The following is a 19,240-nucleotide window of genomic DNA, read 5'->3' as shown; positions in this document are numbered from 1 at the left end:
AAAAGTGCAATAAACTACAAAAAAATTGAAAATCATTTTTGTTTTTTTTAACATATATTTCTACTTGGAGAAATTTAAGAGGCTTATCCCTCAAAACTGTAAATACAAAAAAGTTGCACAAAATAGTTTCCCACCACAGGAAATTTATTTATTATTCTTCATAGTTTTATTTTTGAAATACACCAATTTTTATACACTGCAGGAAAAACGAAAATAAATATTATAGTGCAAATTTGCAAAAAAAAAAACAGCATATGCATCAAAATAAACTATTTCCAGCAGTGCAATATGAGTCCTCAGCATCCCAGAAACGACACAGAAAGTCATAAAGTCAAACATAACTTTTAAAAACACCAGTATAGGCTCATAAGGCCACGATGGAAAAAACTACATTTCCGCAAAATTACGTCACTTCCGGTTTCGGGCAGGTCATGGAGGACATGCGACAGTTCACGCTGATGAACGTAGGAAGTGTTACGAACAGCTGATCGGATCGGCAAAGCGTGTTTCTGGAATATTATGTTTTTGTTGCTGCAAGTGCTTTTTATGCAATATTTGCAAAGCTATATGTGGAAGGAAACTGTGACCGAGGACAAGCTGATGGCATAAGATGTAAGTACAACTCCTCCGGTTTCATATGCAAAAAAAATTATTGCGCTAGCTCACGTGGTTGCAGTGCTACCGGGATTTAAAAATAGTTGCGCAAAACGGAGCGTGCCCGCTCCGACCGGCTTTATTCAATTGGAATGGCGGTCCTTTACTTTGAAACAAACAGGAAATGCTGAGTTTGCAAAAGCAGCGTGGTTTGTGTGTAACAGGAAAACAAGAAACACGGGTCATGTTCAGCAGCTGAGGTAATCAAGGGTCAAAGGTCACTATAAGAGTTAGTTTAATCATGTTACTGGTTCACAGGTCAGCGAGCTGTTTGAGTGTGTTCCTTCATCATCCTCCCTCTGACCTTCATCATCATCAGCTCTCTGTGGAGCATCATTTGGACCCACGAGCCTGTCAGTGCTGAACCGGGCTGTGTTTCAGTCACAGCAGGACCAAAATTGATAAGATAACCTTTATTAGTCCCACGTGTGGGAAATTTGTTGGGTTAAGGCTGCCGACCTTTGCCAGCACCATCTCACCCTCCGACCATACATACATTAGACAAACATCACATGGGGAAGACAGGTCAGAGGTATAACACTGGAAAATGCACCACACGAGGAAAGACGAGGAGAAAAAGAACTCCCCCCAGACTGAGCTCCAACAGGGAGATCAGAGAACAGAAAAACACCTCGGCACACGAATCAGCACATCTCACAACGTAAAGACATAAGCTTGGAAGGTGTTTGGAGGGGTGGGGGGGTGAGTGTAGGTCTGTGTCAGTATGCATATGTGTGTGTTTGTGTGTGTTTGTGTGTGTGTTCAGCCAAGAGAAAGTGTCCTTTCGCCCGGTTAGGCAAAAGTCAACAATCTTCGGTTGACGCGAGTGACCTTGAATGGGGGGGGGGAGTCACAACACAGTTTTGTTATCTAATGGAGAGTTTTGTTATTCCCGTCAGCTTCTGCCTTGAGCATCCAGCTGGCGCATCAGATGGAGATGGTAGCTGTTGTGGTTAGTGCGAACAAACTGTTTCCAATTTTACAGTTGGTCTGATGTCCGTCACAGGTCACCAAGTCTCTCAATTCCCGTTGTTCTTCTCCACGATCTTATTCATATTGCGTTCAATAAACACAGTCTTACTCACAGCCCTGCCCATCGTCTATCATGTCGGACAGCCTGGTGGGATTTTGAACAGCTGTAGCCGCTTCTTGCTCTTCGATAAACCGAGCCGGCTCCAATCAGCCTGAACTCTGTTATCGTGGTTCCGAACTGGTAGATTGTCGCCAGACTCACGATGCATCCGACCATCGAGCATCCGGCAGCAAACGTCTCCGCAGGACAATCGGGCTCTCCCAAGCCCAGGAGTTTCATTAAGGGACCAGTTGATCAAATCCATAATTCTTCTTTAGGTTTTCAGAGAACAAGTCTGGGAGACTCTCTGAGGGTTAGAGAATAAGCGAGACTATACAATAGACACGAGAAGCCAAACAGGAAAGATAAGAAAGAGGGAGGAGAAAGAGCGACCGCCTCCGTCAAGAGCCAAGAGAAGAAGCTTCCTGCAGTGAGTCAAAAGCAGAGTTCCTGGCTCTGTGTGGTTAACGACAACAAACTGAATTCAACTCGTCACTGATTCGTTCTCGTTTTTTTACTAATAAAAAACAAAAACAAACGACAGTAAACAAAATACAGTCGAGTAAATCAGAGCATTGTGGGACGGCCGCCTCGTTAAGCTCGTTAAGACCGGAGCGCACCTGTGTCACCGTCAAATGCAGTTTTCTAAACATCAAACACGTCCAGCTGTGACTCCGCCCCCTTCAGGTAACAGTTCACACCCACTTTCACATTAGTCACAGGAGCAGATCCCGTGGGGCAGAGCATCCTCGTGAGGTCACATTTCACCTATTGACATCACACTGAAACCCCGCCCCTTTCACAGTGTCCTCTGTGCTCTGTCCATTAGCAGACAGGTGGCTGATGGGAGTCGTTTTCTCCTCCTCTGTCACAGCGAGCGTCTCAGAAGAGCAGCGGGGGTTTGGTGAACACTCGGTGCTCTGCAAAAAACAGAGAAGAAGAAAAAACAGGACGTGTCAGACAGCTTCGGTGTGACACTTCCTGTTTACACTGACCAGGTGAGGTCAGAGCTGCAGGTACGAGCATCAGCGTCTGCAGTGGTCTGATCACAGCTTCACCCTAACTGACCTAAACACACTGAAGCTTGTAAACATTCGTCTGTTTCTGTCACAGAGTCCAAAACACCAACAGCTGAGTTTAAACAGCAGAGGGAGAAAAACTCCAACATTCAAATATTTCAGAGATGAGGAAGCGACGAGTGTGACGCTCTGCTGATACGCCTGTGGTCACTAACGCACTCAGCACTGCATGTACTGCAGTACCGAGTGTAGTCCTGTCTCTGAGCTGTGTTATTATGGCGTCTGTGTGGAGGAAGCTGGCGCGGCGTCTGTGACGCGCTTCGTTACCGTGAGCTGCAGCGTTCTCCTGATGGGTGTTCTCCAGCTCGCTTTCCGGAGTCACAGCATCTGAAAACCAACAGGAAGTCAAGGACATGAAGTCAAGAGGGGTGTCCAAATTCTTGGGGTGCATCCGCCTTCGCGGTCTACGTGGGCCGGGTCCTTTGAAGACCGAGAAGGCCGGAAGTAAACGGCTGTGAAACTGGACGGTCTCGCCTTCAGATCTGCGTCAGCGCTGTCTCGGTGGAGTTTAATAAACTCGTCCGTCTGCTCCTTGCTGTCTAACAGGACACTGGAGTAAACTCGACCATCTGTTTAATCAGTTTTCTGTTTGACGTTTATTCAGCTGTGTGAAAACCACCCGGGGGATTAATAAAGTTTAATCTAATCTAACCTAATCTAATAACTTTAATCTCAGCCAAACCGATTTACTCACGAACAAATAAAACACTGAAAAAAGCCCAACAATAACATTTTAGGTTGTCTAAGTGTTTTATATATCACGTTTAACCTGAGTAGTGAAAGTCCGTGGTGATCTGAAAGTGATGTGCGGGGAGTTGTGCCGTTCTCGGCTTCAGTGACCCGCGACCTCCCGGCTAGCTGTCGAGCTGGTGGGTAACAGATGTCTCCGAAAACGTCGGACGTCTTGATAAACCGAGCAGATATTTGAGGTTTACACAGCTACATTCTCGCCTGGAAATATGTTAAAAGTTTATTTTGTGACCCAGAAAAAGTAATAAGAGTAAGCCTTACTCAGGGCAGACACACATGGAGACACAACCAGGTCCTCGGGTGTCTGGCTGAGAGCGCAAAAGGAAATCCATCAACGCTCAACCTTTCACAAACCAAGAGGAGCGTCAGTTTTCATCAACATTTGTCCGGGAAGGAGACAAGCCGAGGACGAGCCCCTCAACCCCGGACTTGGGCCCGCTGAAGGTTGCCAGGGATTGCAGATGCAAGTGGACTTGGATAATTGGTTAATTGGCTAATTTTTCCCACAGAGATCGTAACAACTACTCTGCGACCAGACCTCGTCCTTTGGTCTAACTTGCATATGTCATTGAGCTGACGGTACCATGGGAGGAAGCAACTGTGGAAGCGTTTGAGCGTAAGAAGCTGCGCTAAGCCAACTTGGCAGCTGATGCAGAGGACAGAGGCTGGAAGATCAAGCTGCGCCCGGTGGAAGTGGGGTGCAGGGGCTTTGTTGGCAGCACAACAGCAAAACTGCTCAGAGAGATTGGGATCAGAGGACAGGTGCAACGGCAGGCTATAAGAGAACTAGCTAACACTGCTGAGAGGACCAGTCACTGGCTATGGCTAAAAACTGCTGACATCACTTGGGCAGCTAAGGCAGTCAGCTAACCGCGAGACACACGCCAAGGATTGATCGACCCGTGGTGGGCCTGCCTCAGCAGGGGGCGTCAAAGGGTAAAACATAACATTAGAAGGTTTGCTGGTTGACTGCTACAGCTGTCTCAGGGCCTCCTGGGGACTGTGCAGTTAACCTCATGGTACTGAAACTAAAAAGAAGAATGAAAAAAGTAATCGGATTACAGTAATCGGATCACTGCCTCCCTTTTCTGGGAGGCATTAGGGAGGCAGAGCACACAGCCCAATCCAGCGGGGAGGTGTGGGAAGCCAGATCGGGCGCCCCCCTTCCGGCTCTCCTCTCTTATCTTACTCACTTGTCTTACTTCTGTCTGTCACCTTTTCTGTCTCTTTGAAGAAGTGAGGCTCCATAAATGCTAAAGAGGTAAGTATTATTTCTCAGTTGCAGTGAATAGACAGAAAATAAACTGTAGGAAATTAAACAGAATAACAATTTAACATAAACCAGTGACACTCCAGGGCCTGATCAGCCCTGGCAGGGCCTCCTTGGATGAGGGATTCTAGTGATAATGGCCGAAACACCCGATGAATCCAAGGTCCACTACTGACGATGTGTCCCAAATTTTAAAATGATAATCCAGATCAGATCTCTAATCCCTAAACCTAACCAAGGAGGGGAAATGGCAGATTAGCCTGGGTAAAAGACTGAAAGTTGAGGCACATAACGATGTGTGCTGCTGGCAAAGTTTCTGTTATGCCTCTCCTCATAACAACCATCCCTCAAAAGTCTCTCCATCTAAAGCATCATCAGGAAGAGAAACATCGAGTCCTTTACGGCAGCGGTCTCCAACCTTTTTTGCGCCACGGACCGGTTTATGCCCGACAATATTTTCACGGACCGGCCTTTAAAGTGTCGCGGATAAATACAACAAAATAAAACTAGTACCGGTACCGAAAAAAGAAGATTTATTCATAACACACGTGAAAAGACCCAGGAAAACCGAGTTAACGATCAAAACGATAACAAAATAACGCTGAAAACCGATAAAAACCCTGAAAACCAAACATTTCACACCTGAGCCTCAACTCTCGCGGCCCGGTACCAAGCGACTCACGGACCGGTACCGGTCCGAGGCCCGGGGTTTTGGGGACCGCTGCTTTACGGAATCAATTAAAATTAAGCAGCTGCCGCCATTGTTGAAAACTGGAATTGGCTGGGCCGCGCTATGAATTCTGGGATATGGTGGGCCACGAAGGACACACCCAACCCATCCTTCAAATTCGGGGAAAAGGAGGACACATTTGTCAGCTGCATTCGGAGGAGTCTACGAACTTGGACAGCCTTCGTTGCGTCGCCAATCACAGGTTAGATCCACCTCAGCCAATCACAGGTTAGATACAGCTCAGCCAATCACAGGTTAGATCCAGCTCAGCCAATCACAGGTTAGATACAGCTCAGCCAATCACAGGTTAGATACAGCTCAGCCAATCACAGGTTAGACACACCTCAGCCAATCACAGGTTAGACACACCTCAGCCAATCACAGGTTAGACACAGCTCAGCCAATCACAGGTTAGATACAGCTCAGCCAATCACAGGTTAGACACAGCTCAGCCAATCACAGGTTAGATACAGCTCAGCCAATCACAGGTTAGACACAGCTCAGCCAATCACAGGTTAGATACAGCTCAGCCAATCACAGGTTAGATACAGCTCCTGTGCTCTGCTGCTTGTTCACCTGTGAGGCCGTCCGAGTGTTTGAGCGCTCGCTCCACCTGCTCTCTCCTCCTCGACTCCAGCGCCTCCTGCAGCTTCCTCTTTGCCTTCTTCTCCTTCTTCAGCCTCCGCTGGATCGACACTGATGAGGAAGATGAGATGAAGAGGACAGGTAGTGCGAACAGTTCTCACCTGTCTCACCTCTAGTCCATTAGAGCTCACTTGACCTCTGACCTGTTACACCTGTCTCACCTCTGGTGTGCAGCTCGGAGCTCAGCTGTCTCTGCAGCGTCTGTCGGGCGTCCCTCTGTCTCTCCAGCTCCAGTTTTAACTCTTTCTTCTCCTGCTGGCTCTGTTTGTCCTGAGAGCGAGCGCTCTCCACCGCCACCTTCAGGAGACCCTGAGAAACACACACAGGTAAGTCCCTGATGTTCTCAGGTACTTTTCATCTCTGCATCTCTGATGTTCCCTCACAGTATTTTAAATTCTCCACCTTAACATGTCTCAGATTCCCGAGTTAATAATAATAATAATAATAATACATTTTATTTAAAAATAGCGCCTTTCAAAGCACCCAAGGACACTGTGCAACAGATAAAAACACAGAACTGGAAATATACACAATAATAAGAATAACAGATTAAAGTTAAGAGCATACAGAGGTTTAAACATAAGCAATTTTAAACAGATGAGTTTTGAGGGTGGACTTAAAAAGAGGGAATGAACTAATATTTCTGAGGTCAGGGGGTAAGGAATACCAAAGTCGAGGGGCAGAGCAACTAGAAGCCCCGCCCCCCATTGTAATCAGACGAGCGGAAGCAACAGAGAGAGAAAGAGAAGATGAAGATCTGAGGCACCGGGATGGGAAGTTCATCTGTACTAAATCGGAGAGGTATGGTGGAGAGAGAGAATGAATAGCCTTAAATGTATAGAGGATTATTTTAAAATGGATGCGAAATTTAACCGGGAGCCAGTGAAGCTGCTTCAGGATTGGGGAGATGTGGTGGGTAGAGGAAGTCCTAGTAATAATACGGGCAGCAGAGTTCTGGACACGTTGGAGCTTGTTAATAGATTTTTGTGTGAGGCCAAATAATAGTGAGTTACAGTAATCAATTCGAGAGATAACAAGATTATGGACGAGAATGGCAGTGGCATGAGGAGTGAGGAAAGGGTGGAGGCGATTGATATTACGGAGTTGGAAATATGCTGCACGTGTGACATTATTGATATGTGAATTAAAGGATAATGTGCTATCAAGAATGACACCCAAGCTTTTCACAGAGGGAGAGATAGGGACCAGCGAATTATTGATGGTGAGAGAGAAATTGTTAATTCTGGATAGCAATCGTTTAGTGCCGACCAGGAGAAGTTCTGATTTATTGCTGTTGAGTTTAAGAAAGTTGGAGGAGAACCAGGAATTGAGTTCAGCTAAGCAGAGGGTGAGGGAGGGTGGAGGAAGAGTAGAGTCGGGTTTGGTAGAGAGGTAAAGCTGGGTGTCATCGGCATAGCAGTGGAACTGAATATTATATTTACGAAAAATATGTCCGAGTGGAAGAAGGTAAATGATGAAAAGAAGGGGCCCGAGGACAGATCCCTGGGGCACCCCAGTAGATAGAGGAGAAGGCTGAGAAGTGAAGGATTTTAATTGAATGAACTGAGTGCGGTCAGACGGGTATGATTTAAAGCAGGCTAATGGAGTATGAGAGAGACCAATAGAAGCTAATCTGCTAAGAAGAATGGGATGAGAGATGGTGTCAAAGGCTGCACTCAGATCAAGGAGAATAAGGATGGAGAGTTCCCACATCCTCGTCATGTAACCTTGTATTGATTTCACATGTTTTTTTGCTCAATTTGAAATATTCCAGTCTCTGCTTTTTGATTTCATGGCCAACATTCCTCCTCATGAGTTGCATTGATGTCTCGACTGTATAGGAATTTCTTTTACTTATGTATTAATCACATTATTTTATTGTATAATGCCTTGGTGCCACTGGATTTTAGCATGTCTCAGACTCATACGTTAAGACAAACGGTGGGGGTCTAGTAAGGAAGTTGGGGGAAGCAGAACTCCACATGAAGAGTCTTTTGTCTCTTCGAGGACTCTGGGAGGTAGCAAGGGAGTGTGAACCTTAAGGTGTGAAACAGCTGTGTACTGCCTTTTGTTCCTGGAGAAGGTATTTAACTGAAGCCATGCTAGGCTCAGAGAGACTCTGCTGACCGTCTGACCCGCGGTCATGCAGGGACTTCATCAAGCTTGGTTGTCTGTTCTTTGTGTTTGATTAAAGAATGTTAGCTACCGCTCACCGCTCGTCTGCAGGCTTCATTTAAGGGAAAACTTCCACAACACTACATTGATGTCTCTACATGAATATTTCACCTCCATCATCTCGGTCTGTCACCTGTATGTTGGTCAGCAGCGTCTCCATCGATGACAGACCCTCAGCCAATAGGAACGGAGCAAAGGTGGGGTTTGTGTGTTTGATTGACAGTGACTGGGAGGTGAGTGCCAGCTTCTCATAGGTTGGTTTGATGAGGGGGAGGGGCAGCAGGCTGTCCTCTGCAGGTAGGAGAAAAGCAGCTTAAACAAAAATAAAAACATCTGGGCTTTAATGTTCTACGTCATCATCTGTTCTCGCTGCTGTCGTACATGATCTCCACAGTAGAACCATCACTGTCGCTACACTGTCATGTCTTACATTAGCTCGGTCACTGCTGATACCAACAGCAGAGGGCGATCTCACGAGCTGAAGCTAAAGTCAGGCCCATTATCTGCATGTTATCCTGCTCTGAGTTACACATGCAGTCGTCCTTTAAACTGAGTCTGATGGACGAGCCGAGGATGAAGCTGAACCAGGGCCACAGACTCAGAGACGTAAATATCAGATGGGCTGGAGTCCGTATCCAAACACCTCAGGACCCGTTACTGTTCATGTACCAGCGGCTCCTCACACACACACACCTTTTTCTTTCAAAGCCTGTTTGATGTTTCCTGGCTCCCCATCTGTAGTGTGAACACATGAAAACGTGCAGATCAGTGACTGTGTGCGTGTGTGTTCTTGTTTAGAAGTATTGTGGGGACATACTGTTACAATCACATTACGGGGACTTTTAGGCGACAAAGAGCAAAGCTGTCATAGTTCACATAAGTATGTCTACTGTGAGTGGTTACCCAGCTCTGGTGTGTGTGCTGGTGGAAGGGGTGATGATGACGATGATGAAGATGCCCTAGAAGGCGATTGGCTGGTTGGTTCCTGTGGGTGGAGCTCATCATCGCTGGGAGTGGGGGAGGGGCTACCTGGGGGAGACTCCTGAACACACAGTTAGCATTAGTGCTGGTAATATTAACACTGCTAGCATTAGCCCCTTTAGCATTGGCTCTTTTGGCATTAGCTCTGGTAGTTTTGCTGCTGCTAGCTTTTACCTTGCTCTCTTCTGTGTGGACCTGTGACACAACGGCCATGTTTGCTAAATCACTGAGCTGACTCATGTGATTCATCGCCATAGCAACATTGGCAGGAGGCAAGCCCACAGGGAGGATGGGATGTGGCATAACCATAAATGGAAGGTCTGACAGGCCTGAGGAGGGCGGATACAGATAGTTATGTGCTGTGACGCTAAGCTAACAATGATCAGGCGTCCAATGAGAAGAGAGCGGTGACTCACGGTTGGCTAACAGCGAGCTCTGCTGCTGCAAAGTGTTGAAATGTAGGGATGCCGAACCAGCAGGAGGCGCTACAACTGAGGGGGGAGGAGAGAGGAGCTGCTGCTCCTTTTCCCAGGATCCTTCGCTGCCTCCTGCTGAGGGAACAAAGGTTTAGACTTTGGTGCTGTCCTTTGATTTGCTATAGTGTCAGATTGGAATAAACTGATGGAATCGAACCCGTGTCCTCGTTCTCCGACTCGGGTCTGCTGTGAGGTCGCTGCTGATCACTGCTGCCATGGAAACGCATCATCATCCGCATCTTCTGGAGCCTCAGAATCTCGGCCATCGCTGCCGCCGCTGTCAGCCCTGCAGACAGGAGAACAAAGAGTGATGGTAGAGTGTGTCCTGAAGGGGGCGCCGCTGCACTCACATAAGAAGGGTTTGGACTGTTTCTGCTGTAAATGTTTGATGAGATGTGTGGAGATGATGATGATGATGACGTTTAGTCCTTCAGAAATCAGAGCGAGACTGAATCGTCTTTGTTGGTCATGAAAGCTTTTTTCTTCCTAGAGAGGAGGAGGAGGAGGAGGTAATGAAGGTAACTGTTTTCAGGAAGTTGCTGACTGATCAATAATTAACAACCCTGGCAGCCTGAAAGTCTCCAGTGACTGCTGGTGTCTCTCGACCATCTATCTCTCCCTGCAGCCACTTGGCCCAGTTAATTGGCTGCACCAATTAATTCGATGCTAACGAGTGGTCGATCTCCCTGCGGCTTGTTAAGTTAACAAAAACACAAAGAAAGTTTGATCCTTTTGTTCTGCAGCAGATTCTGTGAGAGTGACAGCGATGGGTGATTAGCCTAGCTTAGCACAAAGACTGGAAGTAAGGGGAAACTGTTAGCATGGTGACCTCGAACAGGTGGGATAAGACTCGATCGTGTGTGAAGTCTCATCACAGCAGCAAACTGAGCTTGAGTTCTCCTGTTCTCTCAGTATTGAAATAAAACACCTGCTCTTATTGTGGAAGAACATTCAGCAGGAAGGAGATGCTGGTGCAGGAAGTGACAGTCTGACATGATAACAACCTGTGACTGTGAAATGTTTCATTTCTAAAATGTGTTCATGTACGCTCGGTCATCCAGGAAAGGAAATCCTGAAAGTAGATTCTGTTCATCTGGATGTTTTCAGTGGGAGAAACGTTTCATCATCATCATCAGGTGACGTCTTCAGTCTCAGCTGACTGCAGGTATTAACCTTATAAACAGTACATTTGCATAATGACTGAAACCAGCAGGGTTAGGGTTAGGTCACAGTGTGCTGGTAGGTCGGTTTATGATCATTAATATGCAGATTCTCATGACCATTGATCAACAACCACTGATCAATAACCATGAGTCCCATTCACAGAGAGTTGGGGAATGGCTGCAATCACAGCATTGTAAGATGGTGACAGATGTACCCTTAGGCCCCTCCTCCATTCAGAGATGGTCTTTCCCTTTTCATGTAAATGGCCTCCTTGACTCCGCCCTCAAACCAGCGTTCCTCCCTGTCCAGGATGTGAACATCCTCATCATTGAAGGAGTGTCCACTGGGCTGGTACTCATGTCAGCTGACACTGAAGAAGTCACCTGATGATGATGAGACGTTTCTCCCGCTGAAAACATCACTGAAGATGGTGATGATGACAGGACGGAGCACATACCAAACCTTTCACCTCTGTCACTGCGGACACACCTGACAGCTTAATGACACACACACACACACACACACACACACTCTGCGTCCTGCAGACAGATTGTGCGGTTGCTGAGCAACAGGAAACAGCTGTTCCTCCTTCACTGCACACGATGTAGACGACAAACAGGATGAATTCATCAAAGTGACACGAGTTTGACTTTATTCATCTGTTTATCCCGAGAGCAGCCGCATGCTTCAACTTCCTGTTCCACACACACACGGGAAAGGCACACACTGATTTTCAGTGCAGAGCTCAGAGGGCTTCAAACAGCGGGCCAGATTTCATCAGCTGATGTGCGTGTGCAGAGTTTGAGGAGGAAATAGAAACAGCCTCCATCAGTTCATCAGAACTGGCCAATCACAGAGCTGTTAGAAGTAATCCTGTCAGTGAGGAGGAGGAAGATGAAGCAGCTGTTTCACAGCTGCAGAGCCGTGCTGATGGAGACTGATTGGCTGACAGAGTCGGCTGCTCTGAACTAATAAAAGGTGCCGAGTGGCTGATTTGATCCGTGGCTGTTCCTGCAGTGGTTTACACGTCCCACATGACTGCCCTCAGGAACACTGACACACGTCTATTTTGTGGAGAAATGAGAAACCAAAGAGTCAAATCAAAGCCTATGACAATAAAAACATTTCCTCACAACCTTCTGGTCGCCACATCAGCCCACCTCCTCCTGTAACAAGTGTTTAGGTAATAAAAGGTTCAATGATGTGGATCTGACCCCGAGCGCTGCCTCACAGGCTGCAGTGGCTCCTGGTGAGTAACACGTAATAAAGACACAGCGACGATGTTTCAGACGCATCCACAGAACAGAGATTACAGCTAGAATTAGCTTAGCTTCATTAGCCGAGTGACTGACAGATTGGAGCCTCTGTGTGTGTGTGTGAGTCTGTGTGTGTCACTCCGACCCTCTGCATCCTTGAACCTCCTCTGAGCTCCTCCTCTTCTCCTCCTGCCTGCAGCTCCACCCTCCCTCCTCTGCACATGCTCAGACCGCTTCAGCGTCTTTGACTCTGTCTCCAAACATTTGTAGCTAAAATGATAAAAAATGAACGTGTGAAGCCGTCAGCCGGGCGCGGCTCAGGACTCGGAGTTTGGAGGGTCACATTTTGGGCCACAGTGTCCATCAGCTGTGTGGAACAATAAACCTGAAGCTTCCACACAGAAAAACACAAATTGCGTAACGCCTGTAACACCTGTTACAGCTGGATATGCAACAGCAGGCTCAGTCCTGCTTCATGAAACAGTCCCAGGCTGAGATCCTGTGGTCTCGTCTCCGGTGTTCATGATTCTGAGCTCAGCCAAACACTGCTGTTGCTGCCCTCAGTAAAGATGGCGCCCTCTGTGGGCGTTCCAGGCGTCGCTGTAGTAGCTTCATCACATTTTGATTTCAGTAATCAGAATGTTTTTACAGTAAAAGTTTTTACAGCAGTTACCACCTGCTGATTCATCTGCTCTGTGTAACAGTTTGTCTCACTCACCTGTCTGAGACAGCAGGGTGGGGCTTAGCAGACTGTGTGGTGGGAGGAGCCTGGAGCCTTCAGTCATGGAGGCCACGCCCAGCGTTCTCTTAGGAGGCCGACCTGGACGAGAGCTGAGAGAGGTGAAGACATTAGAAACTCAGCAGGACGTTCCTTTAAAGAAGGCTGCCGACCGCCTTAATAGATTCCACCTTAAATAACAACTGTGAATAATTAATGAGCGCTGGCCTATCTTTCTCTCACTTTCAGTATTCCAGGTTAATGTCGTGTTTTAGCTTCATGAATGAATCTGTTTGATGTCGAGTCTGCTGGAGGCCGTTCATGGTCCCCGGGGAAGACTTTCAGAGAAGCACCGCGCGGCTCAGACAGAGGGGCGGAACCAATGTTACTGACAGGAAACAAACACCAGGAACTAAAATATTAAAACTACTAATCACACACATCAAGAGTCACTTGATTACCTGTTGTTGTATTTCACAGCAGAACAGGAAGTGAGGCAGGAATCAGTGTAGTGAGAATGAATACGGAAAATAAAAGAGCGAAGATAAAAGATTAAATCAAAGGTGACAGAAAACAATATTCCCCCACTGAAATATTAGAAGAGAATAATAATGACAACACAGTCAATACAAGAGTAGGAATAAAAAACAATAAAGATAATAATACTGAGCCAAACTTAAAACAATGGGCTGATAAAAAACAAGAAAAGTAAACATGTTGAATGAAAACAGTCAGATGATGTCAATGATTACAGAAAATATCCTTTAGTTTCCAAATAATAAAGGAAAAATCATTTAAAGGATCTCGGTGATAATAATGCTACCATACAAGCAGAACTGAGTGGGTTACACAGAGTAATCAGATTACTTTACATACATTTTAAGGTCCCAGTGTGCCCACCTCAGCTTGTTGTGAACACACACGTTTGTCTCACTGACCTTGAGGGGACCTAAGCTGTATGATGCCTTAGCAGGACACACACACACACACACACACACAAACACACACATACACAGACAGTCCGGGGGGGGGGGGGTTACCCACAGGTCAGTGTTTGATTGACAGCTCTGACAGAACCCGCCCACACACAGTAAATTAAATTGTGTGTGTGTGTTTGGGCTTTCTACACTTAATTAAACTGGGACAAGAGATCCTTTATGTGCACACACAGTGAACCCAGTTTAACCCAGTGAGACCAGTGCAGTTACTTCTGAAAACAGCAAACCAAAAAGCTGCAGAAACACATTGCAAAGAACAAACTGTGTGTGTGTGTGTTTGTGTCCTGATAATGCATCATAGAGCTTACAAACTGTGACATTGGTCCTTGTTTTTATTTATTTTTCTTGTAGTTTGTGTCTTTTCAGTATTTTCTTTCTCTAATTGTTCAGTTTGTGCGCTCCAGGCAGCTTGAAATTTTACATCTTTTATGTTTTTGTCTTGTTTCTTGTACACATTGTGTGTTGGAGTTGTCAGTTACACACAGTTTCTGTTGACCTTTGAATCAACACTCCTAATAGGGGTGGGCGATATAAACGATATACGATAGAAACGATATAAATTTGGCCAACGATAGAGATTTTGACTATACCGCTCTATCGCGATAGCGCATGTTGATGATGTCATCACGCTGCGCCTGTTTTGGTCAAAAGCATCGCAGCGGCTAAAACCATTATCATCTGCAAATTATGCCGACAGTCACAGCAAAGAGATGAAGCACTTTTGAAATATGGGGAAAGCCAAAAACGGCGCTTCCTCCTCTTCCCTAACATTGATTCATTAATGCTGAATTCTCTGGCAGCTGCTCTGTTCCCATGTTGTTGCAGTATATTAATAACTAACCTCGTATTGTGGATGAATGATCTCAGTTGTTCTCCTGACTGAAGTTTGGCCCGTGTATAGCATCCTGCTATGCGACTGCATTTGTCCCTGACCACCAGAATCCCTCACGTTAACTTTTATCGAGTGGAAAAAAAGTTGGCGTTCATCCTCCAGCTTCACTGTGCTAATGTTATGCTAACATAGCTGTGTCGCTAGCAATCACGTAGCACAACATTATATACCAGGTAGTCCAACTTCAGTAACCCTGCAAACCCCACTGCTGTTTAGTTTTCTGTCTTCATCTAGGGCGATCGTGGCTCAAAGAGTTGGCAGTTTGTCGTGTAACCGGAAGGTCGCCGGATCGAGCCCCGGCTCGGACAGTCTCGGTCGTTGTGTCCTTGGGCAAGACGCTTCGCCTACTGGTGTTGGCCAGAGTGGCCGATGGCGCAATATGGCAGTCTGCCCCAGCTGTGGCTACAACTGTAGCTGCCTCCACCAGTGTGTGAGAGTGAATGAATAGTGGAATTGTAAAATGAAAGAATAAAGTTACGTTGAAACCAAGCACACCATTGTTTTTCTTGTGACATTACCAATAAGTAATGACCCTCTTCCTATTGAAAAAACAAAAGTTGTATCCAAGATGGCGACTTCTAAATGGCCACCATGGTCACCACCCATCTTGAGGAGTTTGCCCCCTCACATATACTAATGTGCCACAAACAGGACTTTAATATCACCAACCATTCCCATGTTATTACGGTGTATCCATATAAACGGCCCACCCTGTACACCTTTCTTGGCTGCTACCTCAAAGCACATTGTGCGCTGCTGATCTTGCGTGCTGCACAATAACATTTAATATTTAATATCTACTGTTAGCTAGTGTATTGTGATGGTGTTGTGTTTATTATGTTGCTCTTTTTTGTTGTTTGTTTTCTCTTCTGTTTTTTTTCTTCTCTCGACAGGTTATCCAGGTGTTTTTTGTTTGTTTTTTTCCTTCTCCCTCTTCTCCCCTCTGTTTTTCTTTCACTCCCTTTCTTTCTTTCTTTCTTTCTCCCTAGCTGTCCTATCCCCCAGTCATGTCTGTCTTGTCTGTAACAACTGAAAATAAAATAAAATAAATACATAATTATAATAATTATGTATTTATTTACACACACTCACACGCACGCACACACAAATGGACCAATATGGCAAGGCCATGATGATCCACTTGGTAAAGTAAATCCGTTGGGCATCTTTGTTGGTCTTCAGACAACAATTCTGATGGTTAAAGATCCAAACGGGACAGGAAAAAGAAGAAGTGAGAAATCCAGAGCATCCAGACTCAACAGCTCCTTCTTCCTCACTACTATCAGACTCTTGAACAGCTGACCTACTTTAACAGTAGTAATAATTTTGAAGAAAAAAAAAACTTGACCTGCGAGCGCCCACTGAGTGCATCTCAGCTAAAGCTTCAAACACGAGCAGTAAAGTGCAAAAACGCTTTCTTTCCTGTTTTAACTCAAATGTTTATGAGTGACCCATATATAGTAAAAACATATATGATTTACTCATGAAAGTGGCCACTTTCTCATTACTTTCATATATTTTTTAGTAAGTATACAAAACATACAAGTTTCATTATATAATTTTTCAAGGGATCTTATATCTGTTTTCACTCTTGTATGCTTTTCATACAAGTTTCATACAAGACAGATAAAAACTTTCTAAGATTTATATATATCTTTTCCATATGGGGAAGCAGGTCCAACGTGATGCTACATACTGATGGAGCATGTGTGATGTCACTGTTTTACTCAGTGTGACTGTTTTTAATGTCGCACTCAGTTGATCTGTTACTGTATATTTTTCATGTTTGTGCGGGATATTGTATTTTTTTAGATGTTATGTATTGATGTGGTACATGTATTTTTGACTTTTGTTGCCATGATGCCAGGTCTCTCTCGGAAATGAGATTTTTACCTGGATAAATAAAGGACTAAAAACATTAACACTGTCCTGCTGCAGGCTGATGTTCCAGCTGTGATGACTGCAGTCAGGAAACGGCTGCTCAAATGATAAAGTCTGTATTTCTATAAATATCCTCATCAATGAACACCATACAACATGTAGGACACACACACACACACGCACACGCACGCACGCACGCACACACACGCACGCACACACACACACACCTGGATGCGACGCAGACACTGGCACACAGAAGCTTTGTGTTTCTGTGAACTTGTCTTTGTGTTCTTGTGGGGACTGAGTTAATTTCTGTTTAATGGGGGCCTCTGTCCCCTCATGCTGGTGGATCTCTTCATAATTTTAATTTACAAATGTTTTCGAGCCTGCCAATCAAAAACAGACACACTCCTCTAACCTATCAATTTGTGTCTTTGTTCTACCGCAGGACGAACAGCAGCGACCAAAGATTCACTGAGTGGAGGGTGTTAAAGATTAAAAAGTACAGGGCACAGTGATGTCTTTGGACCTGCAGGAATCATCATATAAACCACAGACTGATAATATCATAACAGGATATAGATGACAGCCCACTTCCCCTTCAGAGTGACAAGACCCCACCGGGCCCTAATGGTAATGACGGTCCTCATGCAAGCAGAAAGACCAAGGTGTGTGTGTGTGTGTGTGTGTGTGTGTGTGTGCTTCAAGTTGTTTTGGTAGCATGTTGGTCCATATGTCACACACATGCTGACGACATCATCGTCATCATCATCATTATTGACCCGATCACTGTGATTGGCTCTGACAGTGGCGTGTTTGGCTGAAGCTAATCGATCAGACGTTTCTCTGACAGTGCTGGGTGTAACAGAGTACATGTACCAGCGTTACGTATTTAAAATAGAACATATGAGTAACTGTATTCCGTTACAGTTACCGTTTAAAAAGCTGGTATACAGAATACAAACAGAAAAATATCAACAATCAATAACAGCTGATTTCATCACTCAGCTGCTCAAACGCTTTCACTTTATTTAAAGTTATTGATCAAACGCGCTGATCGTTTCCGGTGTCAGAAAACCTCAAATAAACAAATCAAATCAAATCAATGAAGTAAACTAAACTCCAGCTGATCCCCTCCTCCCTCCGGCCCTGGCCCGGCTCACCTGGCGCAGGTGCAGTCCCGGTACAGCGTCTCGAAGTCGGGTCTGCTGATGAGCTTGCAGCGGTTCACTCCGGGCTGGATGGCTCCGAGCCCGCGCAGCACGCGCACCTGCTCCACGGTGCAGACCACGGGGCTGATGCGCAGGCGCTTCAGCTTGGTGTACACGGTGTGCAGCCCCCCCACCAGGTGCTTCAGGAACAGCTGGAACACCTGCGGCAGGCACACCAGCTCCGCACCGTCCACCGTGAACGACGCCACCTGCACGCCGTGCACGTCCACCATCCGGCAGTCCGCGTGCGCGACACTGCCGCCGGGCAGCCGCGAGGGGCCGGCCGGGACAGAAGCACTGTGAGGCGGGTCAGAGTGGAGCAGAGAGTCGGTGTGAGGGCTGGAGGTCCGGATGGAGGAGCCCGCCATGTCCGAACCCTTGTTTAATCCGCCGCCCGCGCGCGTCTGTCCACGAGCAGCCGCTCACGCTGACTCCACTCCGCTCTCACCCCTCCTCTCTGCCGCCAACAGCCAATCAGGATCCAGCCAATCACACGCGGGCGCCACAGACGGACAAGACTACCGTTGGCTGAGGACAGCGCTCCCAGGGGCGGGGCTTCTGGGCTGTGATTCTGACAGGTGAATGATTGACAGGTGAGTCTGAGGTTTATCGTTCACTTTGTTTTCGACTTTTTACATTTATTTTATTTTTTTATTTATTTATTGATGTTTTAAGCAAAGCTCACAAAAATAATACATGTATGTAGACACACACACACACGCACACACACATTATTAGACATAATTAGTTTATTACCAGGCCTCTGGAGAACTTCAAGACATGTTGAGGAGGTTTTTTAGCCATTTAAACCAGCTGTGTTGGATCAAGGACACATGTAAAACCTGCAGGACGCCGGCCCTCGAGGCCTGGAGTTGGACATCTGTGGTTTGGTCAAGTCAAAAAAACTCTATTTATCCCCAAGGAGCAATTAAGATAGATGCCCTGCCGACCATACATACAATACACAAACATCACATTGGGGAGACCGGTGAGGCTAGGTAGCACTGGCCCGTCGACCAACGAGCAGCGAAACCATAGAAAATGCACAACACGAGGAAAGACGAGGAGAACCTCAGCACATGAATCATCACATCTCGGGGGGGGGGGGGTGTAGGACGTGGAATCAGCTGCACACTGGTAATGTCTGCAGTTACATCGAGAACTTTCCAAAACCTTTGGCTGTCTGAACATTTGGCCCTGTGTTTAGCACACGTGTCTGAATATTAGAATCCAGTTTGTTTAATGTAATTTCTGTTTCAAATAGTTCTCCAACTTTGCACAAACCTGT

The 19,240-nt window shown here is 46.1% G+C and overlaps 1 protein-coding gene across 2 annotated transcripts; it reads right to left on the bottom strand.

The window, feature by feature from the left end:
• Positions 1-738: 738 nt before the first annotated feature.
• Positions 739-18,418, bottom strand: LOC146379809 (dachshund homolog 2-like). 2 transcript variants are annotated; one of them, XM_084941160.1, is made up of 12 exons: positions 17,905-18,418; positions 12,971-13,083; positions 9,990-10,118; positions 9,773-9,907; positions 9,531-9,685; positions 9,279-9,417; positions 9,069-9,110; positions 8,509-8,666; positions 6,362-6,509; positions 6,132-6,251; positions 3,073-3,132; positions 739-2,646 (listed from the first exon to the last, which is right to left on the bottom strand). In XM_084941160.1, the coding sequence occupies exons 1-12, from the start codon at positions 18,318-18,320 to the stop codon at positions 2,609-2,611; spliced, it is 1,653 nt and encodes a 550-aa protein (XP_084797286.1). In that variant the 5' UTR covers positions 18,321-18,418; the 3' UTR covers positions 739-2,608. The 2 variants fall into 2 exon arrangements, with proteins under 2 accessions (XP_084797286.1, XP_084797287.1); XM_084941161.1 differs by having other exon boundaries at positions 9,773-9,904; positions 17,905-18,417.
• Between the last annotated feature and the right edge of the window lie 822 nt (positions 18,419-19,240).

This window comes from Perissodus microlepis, chromosome 10 (assembly GCF_051167445.1).
Source record: "Perissodus microlepis isolate ML-2025 ecotype Zambia chromosome 10, ASM5116744v1, whole genome shotgun sequence".
Lineage (NCBI taxonomy): Eukaryota > Metazoa > Chordata > Actinopteri > Cichliformes > Cichlidae > Perissodus > Perissodus microlepis.
Note: the sequence above shows the minus strand (reverse complement) of the source record. Positions and strands in the feature narration are given on the sequence as shown.